The following is a 16,449-nucleotide window of genomic DNA, read 5'->3' as shown; positions in this document are numbered from 1 at the left end:
CAGAGAAACATGTGCTGTGGTTGAGTGGGCACAAGCGTAGGAGCCATCCGGTGTGTGTCAGAGGAGTCCTCAGAGAACTGCTCAGCTCTGACATTGATTAATGATCTGTCAAGACAATGTCCCTCTCATGCCCAGCTCTGTTTTTACCTAGGAGAGCGACGGCGTGTGTGTGGGAAAAAGGGGATGGACAGAGGTTATCTGGAGTGTGTTCTCGCGTCTCATGTGGGTGTGTGTGCGGAGTGTATTGTTTTGGCTGCCCACGGTCACGCGTGTAAATTGCATGGCAGGGGTATTACACGAGTCAGTGACTCTGGGTCAGAGTGCGTGTGAAAAGAGCCGAAAGTGTGGGGTTAAACATTTTGACTTCTGTAGATCCTTCAGGAAAACATCCTTATTTTTAATTGGAAAATTTGTGATCCGTTTCCGATTCTAAGCTGAAGCTCTCAAACTCATCCTGGAGAACTCAATACAGAAATCTCAAGAAACTGCTTTAACCACATTCTGAAAATTGGACGGCTCAGCGAGGCATCAGTGAGTAAAAATTAAAGCACTTGTCCATATTTTCAAACTGAGTGCAGCAACCACAGCAAGGCATCAAATGATTACATCCTGCACTTTTTACTGTAGTAATGACATTTCCCATGATGTGTAATGTTTTTCACTTACTCCAGCAAAGTAAATAACTACTTTTAGCGCCAATCCAGGGTGATTTCTGTGCTGATGGCCATGCATTAGTAGATTGTTTTCCTGTCACTGAGGCGCCAGTCGAGTGCTCACTTTGCCTCGCCACTGTCATTAATCCTCGATGGCCGTGTCCTTGATTCCACAACAGCAGTTTATCCCAACAAATTCCAAGATCCATTTGCAAGACCCAAGTCTAGCATTCTACGATGATCATGCACTGTCGGTTTATTGTGTAAAAGGCAAGTAAAAGTGCCATCAAGCCCCTTTTGAGGGTAATAGGATACAAGGAAATGGTGTAAGAGAGAGAGATTGAAATTGCCGCTTGAAAGTTGGTTGTCATGCCTTGCATTGTGGGATGTGGAGTCGTGGAGACAGATACATGGAACTTGGAAGTGTTTCCGATATCACGGGGAATACCGAGAACAAACTAAACCAAAAATAGTATCAAGAGAATCACTGTCTTCCTTGTCTGGCAAAGAAACGCAAGAAATCATGATAAGAATTAAGTAAAATGAGTTCTTTGCATCTTGATACAGAACTCCACATCCCACAATGCAATAGGAATGCAGTGTTTAGGGTGTAAATGTTGTTGTAGGGTTGAAATGCATCTTGGGAAACTTGAAGTATACTTCAGTCGGAACGCTCATCATCGATCATCATCCTAATCATACTATACGAGTTTATAGTAGACAGTATATACTCATTGAGTTTGTTGTGCATAATACGGAGTGTGTCATTTCTAATGCAGCTCCACTCAATGATTTTATCAACAAACAAAAAAACTTTACTTTTTTGAAGGCAGCAGCTTTTATTTATTCAATGATATCTAGAAATAGTGACCTTTAACCTTACCTTGTGATTAAAAAATAAAGGAGGGACTCAAGTAAAGATGGATAGGGTGGCCTCCACTGTACGTCTCCGAGTCAAGCAAGATCGAGTAGATGAAGTAGGACTTGCTTTCTCAAGCACTCTGACTATTTCAGTTGAAGTTCTCCCTCTCTCAATCTGTCCCTTGATTACTTTTTAATGATTGCTTCTGCGCAAGACAAATGGCTGTGTTAAATGAGCAGAATTAGATGAGGGAGCTGAGTGCAAGAGCATTTGTTAGAGCAGGAGTAATGGATCGAGTATCCATTGTTTACTCTTCTCCATTCACTGGCTGGTGCCTGTCATTGAGCTCAATGTCCTCCTTGCAGAGGCAGGAACAGTGAAGGATGTTGTAATTAGTTTGTATGGTCACTGCATATTTTACTGCATTCAGAAGCTGAATATTTTTGTAGCTTTAAGAGATTTTAGACTTTTTACTTTGCCTTTGTTATTTCTGTTTTTCAACATTAATCTATATGTAGTTATTATTTAGCATATTTGGAACCAAGAAAATATAGTGTGCTTTAATGGTGTAGCATCTGAAATAAGGGGTATTCACTTGCTTTTTACAGTTTATATAACGAGACTACTTAGTGAGTATCTTAAATCTCATGGAAAACCACTGCAATTCAGCGAAATCGGTAAGTTCAACTCTCAAAATCATCTTTGCTTTTGTAATAGGAAGATCTTTGACAGATTAAATAGTTTCAAAAGAAGTTGCAGTTTTGCACAATGTGTGCTACCCATTCCCATTTTCAAAACAGGTTATTTATAATGTAAACAAAGCCATCTCTTACTGTGCTGCCCCAACAATTTAAATTTTTAAAAATATCCCAGGTCACTTTAACAGAAATGTGTAAAAAAAAATTCCACTTGCTCTTTAGTTTTCGTTTTTTTTTTCCAAGTTCAGCATTTATACCAAGTTACTGCACTCCTGCCTAAGAATAATGCACTAGCTGTGAAATATCAGCCCTGCAGGAGTTCCTGTAATGTTTCCTATCCCGGCAGGCTAACATTGAGTCAGGGTTAGCCAGTAAAGGTTGCTCCCTTGGCAGAGACAGGGCCTTGGTTAGTACTCCATGTGTGAGGGCAGTGCTATGCATCATTACTTTTCTGAATGGAGTAACTGCTGTTTGTTTGCATTTGTTTGGATTTGTATGCATTGTTATTACAGAAAAGGAAAATAGGGAACCGGGAGGGAGGAAATGCAAATTAAAATCCATTCATTTCATTTGAAAATGTGTTTTTTGTTTGAGTCATCATTTTATAATTAGCTACACAGAGGAAGATTGCACTGTCAATTAATCATACAACAGCTACAAAAATTCAGTAAGACATTTCAATTCAATGATCATTCAGGAATAACAGGGTACCACAATTTTGTTCAGATTATTATGTATTTGGGGGCCTGAGATGTTTTGACTATAGCAGCTTTGAGGTCAAAGATTATCATAGATTTTAAAAGATGGTCCTTCATATTAAAAAACTCACTAAACTTTCAAAAAGTTTTTTTCCGAACTCATTTATTTAAACCTGAAAGCACATGCCTACATTGACCTTTATCTTGGATGCTTCTCTATTAAACGTGTTGCTGTTAGCTAGCCATTTGCTTTGTCCCACAATAACACACTGACAACTTGGCATTAGGGCTGGTTGGTATGACCAAAAATGTATCACGGATTTTTCAAAATTCGAACGGTTTCACAGTATATGACGGTATTTTTTGTTTCATGCATAATCAGGTGTTCACAGCATTTTCTCCTGGTTGAGAGGAATTACTGCAGTAGATTTACTTAGGATGATCGATCTTACTGTCATGATGAGTGAATATTGTAGAATAATTCCACACTAGTAGTAATAGCTTAGCTTTAGCATTAGCTTAATTTCTAGCTTTAAATGCTGCATACTCAGTGGTGTGGTGGTTTCTTATGGTGAATAAGATAGAGTTTTGTTTGCAGCTCCACCAGGACTTATTTCCGCATTATAGGAATTACAAATTGCGTTCAAGAGCTTTCAATTGTGTCTTTCTTATCCATTTAAACGCATGATTTACATCGCAACTAACACCAGAGCGCTACTGTTTACCTTCCTATTTAGAAGTGCAACAGTGAAAAGGGTCTGGTCTGAAACAGGGCGTGGCGTAGCGTAGCATTCCGAAAGTTGTGATCAAATATACCGGTATCATAATAAAAATATATCCCGGTATTCGGTATGAACTGGGTATACAGTCAAGCTCTAATTAGCGGATTCCAATTTGAAAAGTAACTAAACCCCAAAACCGTATTTAGGTATGAATTAGTGTTGATTGATCCTAGTCCAACTCTTGACAATTAAATCAAAGTTTTTTGATTTGGAGTATTTTATTGTAAAATATGTAGGAGTGGCTGCCCTCTATGGGTTGAAACCCAGCTATTGCAATCAAATTTAGCTATTGGCTGAGAATGGTGCTTCTTATGCAATGGACCACCACTGTTGGCTCCACCTTTCCTAGAAATTAGCATGTTAATAGTGAGCTATAGTGAGTAGAAAAAATCTTTTTGGAGATTTTATCGCATAGACTGGGCATGAATTAACTGCTCCTGGAGCCCTGCCCAACAGTGCTGTAATTAACCGTTAAACGGCAAATACTGTTTTGCATGGAGTATTGTTCCTGAATAATGGAAAGTCGATACTATAATATTGTATCTTCTGCTTTCTTTCATATATCATGAGGTATGTGTACACCGTACCATACTCAGTTTATAGGATCCATTGTAGGGACAGCAGTGTGTCATCCCAAAGTACGAGTTATCCATTATTCGAGATGGAAGTTGGACTGGTTAAAGTGAGAGGAACAGGTGAACTAGCGTGTACCTAGTTGTAATCTTATTTACCAGCTCTTAAACTGCTCAAAGCTGTGCCATTTGAAAAGTTTCCTCACCGGTGTGTCTGGGGATATGAAGCGCTCTGCTGTTCCATGGCCAGCTATTAGTCACGCAGGAGTGGCTAATCTGTAATGGCTGCTGTCACAGCCCTGCCATGGCTCACGGTGATGGGTGCACTGTGACAAATGTACACATACTCACTTTAAGCCTGAAAACACACTTTTAGAAACACACTAAAGTTTGAACACACATCTACAAGCACACACACACATACACACACCAAAACTGTATGTGCACTCACTGTGAATCATCCTGTCCTCTAATAGTGCTAACTCTTCTGACGGGTACTGCAGCCAGTCATCAGTCCAGCCTCAGGTGACATATAGATAAGTGAACTGTTAAACTGGCACTACAGTAGACTGGATCTGACCTGGCAGCTGCATAAAAATCCTCCTCCTTCACTTCTATGTTCATTGTTCCTGCTTTTCAAACCAGTGGCAACATTTTGATGTCAAAAAGTTAGCAACACCCTGCCAACATCGCTTCTTTTGTTTTTTTTCTCATTTAGAGCACAGTTGTTGTGGAGAAGTCTATCCAGGACCTGATGAGCCTGATGCAGGACCTGAGCGGCTACTCCAACCAGTTCCTGGAGATGGTGTGCGACAAGCTTAAAGAGTACAAGGACATCTGCAACACTGCATACAGGTAACGAATAGGGGTGCACTGGATGCAATTTTCTGGCTGATCACCTATCTTTTAAAAGCCTGACCTTTTTTTTTTTTTTTTTTTTACAAATAAAGAAAATCTGGTTTGAGGTAGATGATAAAATGATAATCTACCGGACAATCTAACTATTCATCTTAAACCACCAATAAACTGTCCTGAGTTTGAACTCTCCTTGTACTGCAAAAAGCAAAAAAATCTACAAATGCAGCAGCTTTGTGGATATCAAAATGTAAAAAATATCAATCTAAAAATAACTTGCAACAGCTTACAGGACAAAAGCTGCTAAACGTCAAACATTCTACAAAAAATAAAGTCCAGCATGTGTAACATTTTGAAAAGTCAATGGGTAATGAGTAGAATGACATGGCACAGTAAGTTGTACATGTGTCAGGTTTTTATTGATGTCCAAAGCTATGAACTCCATCACTTTCCTCATTGTCGCTTTGCTCTTTTCACTGCTTTTAAGCAGTGGGCCACTGGCTCTTTGCTTCCGCTAGCTTTAGCATTAGCTTGAATGCTAGCTTCAAATGCTGCATACTCAGGGGTGTGGTGGTTTTTTAAATGATGAATGAGGTAGCGTTTTGTTTGCAGTCCCACCATGACTTATTTCCGTGTTACACAAACTATAATTTGCGATCATCGCTCTTTTTTTGTGTAATATTGCCAAAATACTAGGGATCGGTGGCCGATTGAACCATAAAGTGCAGGCTTTAGGAGCTAAAATAATGCAAAATATGCACACAAACAGAGTATGTGGCAAATCTGGCAATAATACAGGTATGAACCCATTTTTAGAACATGTCATCACATTCACGCAGATACACACATTTATATTTTTGACACACACTGTACACCACTGTGGCCATGTAACACCTGGACAGATAAAGGGAGATGTTGGGTAAAATTGAAACGGTTGAAGATGCAGGATAGAACTGACACACTGCTAGGATTCCATCTGGAAACCGTCACTAGTCAGGCACAGTCTCACCAGGCCCTCCAAGATTAAAAGTGTGTAATTTGTACATTTGCTCCTCAAACAGAAACCTTCCCAGGGGTTTTTCAGCCACATGCTGCTTTTTGTGCAACTGTCGCTCACATCGCCAGTCGTTCAGGATTTTGCTCTCTTGCTTCATCACTTTTCATCACTCGCACTCTGCGCAAAAAAACCTACCTCCAGTTCCACTGAACAAAGATGGCTGGTTAAGTTTTCATGAGCGAAGATTAAACAAAAGTCATTTCAAATAGCGCGTAAGGGGAAAAAAAGCTTCAATAAGTCTTTACTACTACTGTGACCAAAAGGACGAATTCTGATGTAATGTCGAGCTACTTGATTGGTTGTGATTGTGTGTTTTAGGAGCGTAGTTCAGTGTGAGGAAAAGTTGACTATCAGTGCGTCCTGGTCTAAAGATGAAGACATCAGTCGGTTGCTCCAGTCTCTTCCCAACTGGGCCAACATGACCCAACCCAGACAAACCCGACAGAAGAGAGAGGATGAAGAGGACTTCACCAGGTATTACACAATCATACACTGCATACATGTAAATACAGGTAGAGCAGCTTTTGTATCACACTGTGTAACAATCAAACCTGGGTAGTGAGATCTACTGTATGCTTGTACAGTAATCCCTGTTGTTTTTGTTTTTCACATAATATTGATCCTTTCTTCTCAATTAAACCACATCCATAAAGGAAGTAATGATTGTTCTTTTAAACACACTTTAGTTAAAAGAAACATGAAACAAAAAAATCAAACCAATTGAAAATATGAGCTGAGTAGACTGAGGTGGTGTGTGTGTGTGTGGTGGGGTGGGGGGGTCAGCCTTATCGAAATTGCCTTTGAATGCACACACTCTTTAGGGAACACTGGCGCTCACTGGAGCGAAATAGTAAAGTAAATAAATTGGTTATGTGGCCAAAGAAAGTCAATCTGCTGTGTGTGTGCTCCTTACACACGCACGCACACATGCACGCAGCAGGACAGATAGCAAGAGGGAGAGACATAAGGCTGTTTGATTTGAGAGCCATTTTCATCACTATGAAAAGGGGATTAACTTGTGCACAACTCTCAACCCAGAGCTTTAATAAAGCCTCATTAATGAGACACACATGCCTGTGTGTGTGTGTGTGTGTGTGTGTGTGTGTGTGTGTGTGTGTGTGTGTGTGTGTGTGTGTGTGTGTGTGTGTGTGTGTGTGTGTGTGTGTGTGTGTGTGTGTGTGTGTGTGTGTGTGTGTGTGTGTGTGTGTGTGTGTGTGTGTGTGTGTGTGTTTTTACCCATCTGTTGTTCAAAGTAGTTTGATCTTGTAGACATCCTGGAGACCAGTCTAATGCTGTGCCTCTGCAGCATCTACCGATCCAAACTCCACTCATCTACATCGTGTTCTGCATTTAAAAGACAAGTTTCCCACTAATGCTGCTCCATGAAATGTTGCAGTGTCATTGTTTCGTCTTCTTGCCTTCTGTTTGTCTTATATTTGATCTGTTTTACATCCCTTGTTGGTTGTCTCTCCTCTGGACTCAAGAACCCATTAGCAATTCCTTCCTATATAAATTCTTGTGCCCACACATGTGTTCCATTTTCTACGTTTCCTTCTACCCTGCAACCTTTTATTTTTGTTAATGTTAAACCATTGTAAAGGTCACAGGCTCCCCACGCCATGAATATAAAAGGACATTTTGCAGTTATACACAGGCAGGCAAAGCATTTAGGTATATCCTTTTTTTTTTTTTCATAGTTTCAGCTTTAAACACAATAGAAATAGATTTCCACCATAGCTTTTGATCTGACATCTTAAGTCAGAAGTGTCAAACTCGAGGCCCATGGGCCAAATCCAGCATTTCAGAGCATCAGATTCAGCCCGCTGGAAAAAGTGAAAATGACAGAGAAAACATGAGTCATTGTGTAAATGACCAAATAATTCAGTGTAAATTGTTGTTGGGAGAATTTTTCCAAAATCCTGCAATTTTTCTCAAATTACTTTACAAAGTCTCACCAAATTGTTCACTAAATAAATAAATCAAAGGACATGTAAGTATCAGTCACTTATTGCTTAGATATTGTTGATGCCTTCCATACTTCATGTCTAATTTATAAGTGGAAGTGCAAACTTGGGCACATTAATGTGGAAGTTGTTCTCCTGCCTAAAACCTGCTGCTCACTTGTGAACGAACTGGTCCGTATTTGGCCCTTGAACTAAAATGAGTTAGACATCCATCTTAAATGAAAGAAGAAACCAGTAGCTGGTTAAATCTGTAAAGATCGACATGACCAGATTAAAGACGTTTTTAGTTCGTTTCAGACCAAATAAACCCAGTATTTTGACCGCACCCACAGTTTTTGCATACTTCTTCTGTTGTTCCAGGGCAGCGTTTGCTAAAGAGTCAGAGGTGTTAACTGGGAACCTCGGCGACAAGTTGATTCCTCAGAACGAGATTCTGCGTGACGTCAGTGATCTGAAGGCTCTGGCCAACCTGCACGAGAGCATGGAGTGGCTCGCCAGCCGCCTCAAAGCTTTCTTCATCTGCCTTCCACAATCCTACAGTGAGTCACGTAAACTCGGTGATTGACAGATTGGCTGATATATTTATTATTCCAATGAACTGCATTGTTACAGGTCTACTTAACAGCCCACACCAAATAACTCTGAGGATGTGATTTCTTAGTTAAATAAAGTGAGCGAAGTGTGGAGATATTTTTGATACAAATGTGCTTTTCCGCCCACATCCAATGCACTGTCGCCAACGCAGACACCTGTTGTTTCTCCTTCTCACTGCCAAACTGGAACATTGTGTTGGCCAGGGTAGCTCTGCCGTCTCAAATTGTTGTATCGTGCCAAGGGTCCAATTTTACTCAAATAGATTTTGACTCAAGAAAGTGACACTAAATAACAGTGATACTCCTGTCTCAGATTACTAGGGTTGCATTAAACATTACAATTTAATGGAAAAATATGCAAGAAAAGTCTTTTAAAGTTTGTATTTTATAATAATTTGGTGATTTATATTTAAAAAGTTCATTTAGAAATGGGAACAGTTCTTTTAGTGTTGGCTAAAAACAACTCACTAGCGAAACTGAGACAGCAAAAAATGTTAATTACCATTTGCTGCCAATGGATATATTGTACATTATAGGGAGGAGACCAAAGAAAATGTGGAGAACCCATTACATTTATGTAGAACATGTGAAACCAAGATCTTCTGGCTTAAGGCAGTATTAGCGCTTCCTCCTGGCCTGGTCGTCATTATACATGAGAACTGGTTTTAACCAACTTATTTGATAAAATAAACATTTTGTTTAACCATTATATAACCAGTAGAGTCTCACTGAGATTAAGAATCTCTTTTTCAAGCGAGTCATGGAAGCAGTTTGGTTTACAGGACTTACTCAAGGTCCCACAGTGGATTCGAACTCGCGATCCTCTGGTTACAAAGCTGTTGTTTTTGTCTGTGTTTATTAATTTGTCTGTGAAAAGGATAACCCAAAATCTAATTGATTTTAATAACATTTTCTGGAATTATCCAAAATAGGATAAGGAACATGTGATTAGATTATCACGAATCATCACTATCTTCATCCTCAATCATCAATATCTTCATCCTTTAACACATTTCTTGCTCTAGCTCAATGTCTCCTACTACCTTTATTTGGTGTTTCTTGGTTGCAACATTACAGTATATATAGAGGTCAATTAATCAAACGTTTGTTATTCTAAAAACAAAATAAAAAAGTCTCCACCGTAAACAGTCCTGTACACATCCCACAATGCACATTGCATTGTGGGATGTGGAGTCTCATGAACGGATGCATAGAAGTTTTTCTACTTTCTTTATGTGAGGAGTAAATTATCTTTGATTCATTGATATATGAGGCATTATGATTTTAGCATAAAAAAAACCAAAATTATCATGGGGAGCAGCTTTAACCATTCGGCCACCATCGCATTTGGGAAACAAAAACCTAGGGATAGCTGCTTGATGAACCTCATGAAATACATAAATGAATTATTTGATGGACTAATCCAGTGGTTCCCAAACTTTTTGTGCCCAAAGCACACCGAAGGACAAGTAAAAAAATTTTTTTTTAAAAAACAATCTGAAGGCACACCAGTTGTGCAAAATAGCTTTTATAACACGTGTTATCACTCATTTCATGTACAATATCTGTAAATGTGCATAATTATTTACTAATGCCAAATTAAATGTGACAAAGAAAACTATATTACTCATGAAATATTTATGAAATGAGTGCATACAAAGTAATAAATAAAAAAATTATTATTTTTTTGTAGTTGTATATTGCAGTAAATGTATGGTTGTCACAAAATCCCACGGCACACCCGGACTTGCCTCATGGCACACCGTTTGGGAACCACTGGACTAATCAATGTTTTCTAGCAGTCATTCTGAGAAAACAACAACCAAATAAAACACAAGTCTGACAACAGTCTCACTCAACCTGATAGAAGCTACAATTCTTCTGTATAGTAGTCCAACCAACAAATGAACGCTAACAAAAACCAGTAGACCTGACTTGTGACTAATATGGTCCAGGCCAGGATAACATTTATCCTGCTGTCACATTAAATGATGCATATTTTTCTAGGAGGCCTTTTGCTTTGCTTTTCTCTGGTCATTAGGCAGTGCCTGACCAGGCTGCAGGCCATATTAAAAACAATGTCTGCTCGGTTGATGTAGAATCACAGTGAGGGGTTTATGAGGTTTTCATCCCTGGTGCTCCTGTAGTCATTAAATTCTTGTTTGAGTGCATCATCACACACTCATTACCTTCTCTACTGGAGTTGTCAAAGAGCGCTTTGCACACATACACACACACACATGCACTTATTATCCTAGGTTGTACTTTTGTATTGTGTGTGTGCACCTAAGAGAGGATTTATATTAGGACTCTGAGTAGAATCATCTCTGTTTCTTCATCACTTTGGTAGCAGTGGCCATGCATTGTGTGTGTGGGTGTGTGCACGTGCACCGTGTCAGAGGTGCCTGCATCAGTTCCTGGAGGGCTGCAGACTTGCTGTCATACCGTTCACACTGAATCTAATGGATGTAAGATTCCCAAGCTCTGCAAAAGGCCTGACAATGCACCGTCACTGCTATCTGTGCTTAGGGAAGGGCGATACGTAAAACATGCAGGACTGAAGTCGTCCAGGACTGGAATATGAAGCCTGTGCAGTGTGCACATGCTTCCTGGCCTGGGCCGAAAATTAACAAATGCAAAGTTATGCAATGTTACACAAAAGTCAGGAATGCAATTTCTCCCTTTGTTGCATTCACTATCTTCATCCTCTAACATAGGGCTTTTCAACCTTGGGGCCGTGACCCCATGTGGGGTCGCCTGAAATGTAGTAATTGAAAAAGAAATACTGACTGAAATTACTTTTTTTTATTATTATTATATTATTAACGTATTATTCTTTACCACACAATATCCCAAACAAAGGTATTCTTAACATTCACTTTCTCAAATATAAATCTAGTTCAAATCAAATACAGAAAAAAAGGTCTGCGGTCGCCAGAAATTTAGAATAAAAATGAAATAAAATTGGGTCGCCACCCAAAAAAGTTTGGGAACTTCTGCTTTCACACATTACTTGCTTTTGCTCAACATCTTCTACTATCCTTTTTTTGGTGTATTTTAGTTAAAACATCACAGTATACATAGAGGTCAGTGATATTTACGACAACAAATGGATTGTTTCTGTTGTCTCCATGTGGATGATGCAATTCCTTATATTGCATGTGTCAAACTCGAGGCTTGGGGGCCAAATTCGACTCTTTTAGAGCTTCCACTTTGGTCCGCAGGAGAAAGTAAAAATTGTGTAAATTACTAACTTACCTCAGCCCCTCCAAATACACAGATTCAGTGAAACTCCACAATATTTGCAGGTCTCACAGTTTTCCCCGTTCCTACGTCACATGATGGCAGTCATTTTTATTGGTAAATTGTGGAGAGGACATTCTTTTTTTTTTTTCTTTCTAAATCCCTGCAATTTTTCACAAACGATCCTGCAAAATTCCTCCAAATTACACAAAAATTGGTCATTTTTCTGTAAAGATCCTGTGGGGACTGATTTTTGCCGTTTATTGCTTGGATATTGTCGGTGCCTTACATATTTTATATTAGAGTGACCATACGTCCGTTTTTACCTGTCACCATGTCCTCTTTTCACACTTTGTCCAGACTGTCCGGCTGGATTTTACAAACTCATCAAAATGTTTGGGTTTTCAGAAACTCTGAAAGTGTCTCCGGGAACATGTTAATTTAAATGACCATAACTTCACTAATTTTTACTTTATTGGAGAAATTCCACCAGTTTCTGAGAGTGAAGGAGGTGCGAAACTATGTTTTAAACCTTATGGACATTTACAACTCATCTACTATATTTTATTTTGCTGTTACAATGTAGATTCAAGAAAACGTTGAGTACTTTGAGTATGCCATGGTCGGCCCAAGTGTCCTCTTTTTTGGAAATGAAAGGATGGTCCCCCTACTTTATATATCATTTGACGGTATTTGTGGAAGTTAACGCACAATATTTTTAAAATTGCTCTTCTTGCTCAAAATTTACCACACACTTTAGATCAAACTGCTCCTTATTTTGGCCCTTGAACTAAAAAGAGTTCAACACTCCTGCCTTATGTATTTGCAAATTTAGTTTGATTGAACAAGAAATAAACCAAAAATCCTTCAGCAATCAGGATGGATCCACTTTTGTCTGTATTGTCACAGTGCTGAGAAACTTGGCAATCTTTACTCTTGTGTTACTTTTTGTCCTGAGCTCGAGTACATAATGTACCATTCAAGCAGGGACGGAGAGACTTTAGTCTTTGTCAGCCTCTGTCAGATACTCCTAGACTCCAGTCCCTCTGGATGCTTTTAAACGTGTACTATTGTGTTGTTCCATATCGCAACTTTACTTTAGGGAATAAAATGATTAAATGCAGATTTTTCCTATTTGGGCTCGACATTGTCACTATAGTATCTCTGTTCAAACTCATTCCGTCTCTGGCGGTAGCTTTCTACATCTATTCAGAGATAAGAATTCAATAAAAGTATGGGAAAGGACTTGACATAGTTATCATTAATTCTGTTGGGTGGCACTAATGGAAAGGATAGGGCAGGCACTTATCATGCCAAGACAGCTTCCGTATTGTTCATTATTTAGTATTTGGCGAGCCGATGATGACCGACCCCGTGTGTATTGGTGTGTGTGTGTGACGTGTGTACATAACCATACACAATGTAAGTTGGGACAGGGGTATGGCAGGAAAAAGAAAAAAAAGACCCACCTTATCTCATCCGCCACCCCCTGCTCCACGTCTGTGCCTCTCCAAATTGGATTTTATATTACAGAGGCAGTCAGGTATGAACAACTCATTTTCTTCTCCCTGTTTTGGCTTTTTCATTCTTCTATTCTTTTTTTTTTTCTTCTGACACTATTGCTACATTCTACATTTGTATTCCCTTGTTTTTTTTCTTTCTTTTTGTCTTTTTCTCCTTCAGGCGTGTGAACACGGTTCCCTTTTTATATTTATGTGGTAACGGTCTGGTTGATTTTGTCAATGGTGGCCGTGCAGTATGATCACTTTCCTGTGTGATTGAACTCTTCTGGATGTGTGGTTACACACATCGCTGCTCCCCGAAGTATTGGGAATAATAACACAAACAACACACCGTGCATCACTGCTTTACTTTCTGCTGACTCATGATGCATGTTAGAGATGTGCAGGGTTGTAAAGTGTTTTTGACTGCTCATTTGCTAAATGTGTCTTCAAAGCAAATAAGTTTGTTGGTGTTGGAAATTAAGCTTGCATGTTTAGAGAAGATGCTGATTTCACTAGTTTCTAAAAGTTGCTGCGGCAACATGGGAACGTTGGGCAATGTGTGTGTGATGGGCATTTTATTACCCCTGCCTCTCAAAATATAGCACTCTCATATTTCTACTGTGACAGTGTTCCTTACTGAGCTATTACAGTAGTGGTTTCAAAATGTTGGGTATTCTTCACTTTGAACAGAGGTGAACTTTTAAGCCCCACCTGTGCCCATTGCCCCCCAAGTAATCCTGACAAATAACACATTTCTAAATGTAATTAACTAATGGGGAACAAGTAACATATTTCATTAAAACAATTATCAAAAATGAAAATAAACTAATCACCTGCGTAAAAAAACAAATGTAAAAGTGCAGCAGTCAAAAATACATGAAATAACGAATCGTTTTCAATCTGTGCCAAAAAGCTTTAGAAAACAAAAGAGAAAATACATTTTTCAAGTCAGCTATTGAACATTTGTTTATTGTTCCGCTTCACATCACATGACAACCTCAATCATTATTTTTGCACTTTAGTTCCACGTTACATTATTTTCTCGGTCACATATCTAATGCAGTGTAATAATTTATTGCTCTTTTAAGTTCTGCAACATTTTTAAGCTTCAGATTGTTATTTTTTTCATTGACAATAAAGATAATTAATGAAACTAAACACCTACACACAAAGATTTTAAAAAGATTAGCATGAAATTAAAAATGTCCTCCTGTCGTAGAATATTCTGACATCATCGTAGACACTATAATGTTCTTTCTATGATTAAAAAGGGCAACAGAAAACATTAAACATTAGAATGTTAAACAGTTTAATAGAATACAAATATTAGATTAACAATAAAATTATTAAAAATCTCCATCTGTTCTTTCTTCATTCTTAAAATTTGATTTAGTATTTATCATTCACTTGCATTTCTTCTACTCACATTACTTATAATTTTTCTAGTTTTAAACTGGTATTGTTCTCATTTCACCAGAGGAGACGCACAGATTGTTTCTGAATTTGCTTATTTAACATCACGTCCTGTTTTTCCATACTTAATTACCCCAGTTTACAATTCTTAACTAATGGCACAAAATTAGTTTTTGGTTGGCTTCTTTTTAAATCCCCTTGGAATTAGTTTTTTAAATCTAGTTTGTTTTTAATCAAATTCATTTTTTCCTGCCATGCTTTTGTCAGCATGATGCATAAATATGGATTGACTGGACTGAGTAAATAGTTTTCTGTGTCAAACTTATTAAAAATTACACTGTTTCTCAAGGTAATTCAGTTGAACCTAAAAGCCCAAATTGTATTGTAAGAGCATAATGCTAAGCAGCTAATGCTTGGAAGTGTTTATTTGAATATGGAGGATTTTCTGTCAAAGTTTTAAAGAGTTCAGACCGCCATGTGCAGATGTTCACCCTTTACCAGAGGCTGCAAAATAATTAATAAGTCATCTTCTTTCTTACTCAGTCCTCTATGAATAATTCATCACTCTATCCCTGCAGGATACCGTCCTTTGTTTTTTTTTTTTTGCATTTCTTTCCAGACATACCGTGTGTTGCCATTTCCTCCTAAGTCCGCTTGATGATTTTATCAAGCATTTGTCAGCATCTCTGAAAATGTCCTGTTGCTCTGTTATCTGTATCCTAATGTGTTGCTGCTGCCCTTTTGTCAGACCTACCAACTGAAGACGAATGTATTTATGTATTGTAGTAGTGCTATTAATTGATCCTAGTCCATCTCTTGACATTTTAGTCAAAGTATTTCAATGTGGTGTATTTTGTTGTAAAATATGAGGACTGCCCTCTTGAATATTGCTATTGGCTGAGAACGAGATTCTGTGACATCATGCACCGTTGCTTTTCGCTGTTGGCTCCGCCTCTTTAATAAAAACTACAACCTGTGGGCTCTACAATCTGTATGAGTAGATTGAATTGAGAGAATTATGAATAGAGAGGCAAAGTGAGTATTAAGAAGCTAGTTAGCATAGCATAGATTGTTTTTGACAGATTTTATAGTCGAGACTGGGCATGTCTTACTGCTCTAGGAGCCCCGCCCACAATCAAGGCATTTTTTGATTTTCCCCCCTAGTGACACATCAGCCAAAACCAGGGGGTTTAGTTACTCTTCATGTATATTGGAGCTATTTCTTTTTAAAATCCATTGCTATCTAGTGGTCAATGAAACTTTGTCAAACAGATAAGATCAGTTCAATTGTTTGTTGAACTTTTCTCTCTTAACAAAATAAACAAACAACATACTCAAATGACCTTGTAATTCAAACTGTAGTTGTAATTTTGTCTCATATCTACATCATAGTTTTGTGTTTTGATTAATGTTAAGTATGCAGTTTATTTCCTTTAGGGTTCATAAGGTATACTAGTCTTGTTATGGATCTGTCTGCCTGTGGTTTGATAGTTAAAGGGTCAATGTTAAGTTAAATCAACTTTTCTGTGCTTTAAACATCATAAAAGTGCTATT

At 38.4% G+C, this 16,449-nt stretch overlaps 1 protein-coding gene across 2 annotated transcripts in view; it reads left to right on the top strand.

Moving 5' to 3' along the window:
- exoc4 (exocyst complex component 4) overlaps positions 1 to 16,449 on the top strand; it is a 141,742-nt gene that overhangs the window by 96,096 nt on the left and 29,197 nt on the right. The window contains exons 14-16 of one of the 2 annotated variants that reach the window (XM_028449045.1): positions 4,984 to 5,120; positions 6,496 to 6,651; positions 8,502 to 8,680. In XM_028449045.1, coding sequence (XP_028304846.1) covers positions 4,984 to 5,120; positions 6,496 to 6,651; positions 8,502 to 8,680 — 472 coding nt within the window. The other variant, XM_028449046.1, reaches the window with a different exon arrangement.

This window comes from Gouania willdenowi, chromosome 6, assembly GCF_900634775.1.
Source record: "Gouania willdenowi chromosome 6, fGouWil2.1, whole genome shotgun sequence".
In the NCBI taxonomy this organism is placed as follows: domain Eukaryota; kingdom Metazoa; phylum Chordata; class Actinopteri; order Blenniiformes; family Gobiesocidae; genus Gouania; species Gouania willdenowi.
The sequence above is the reverse complement of the archived record's forward strand: the minus strand, read 5'-3'. Positions and strand labels throughout refer to the sequence as shown.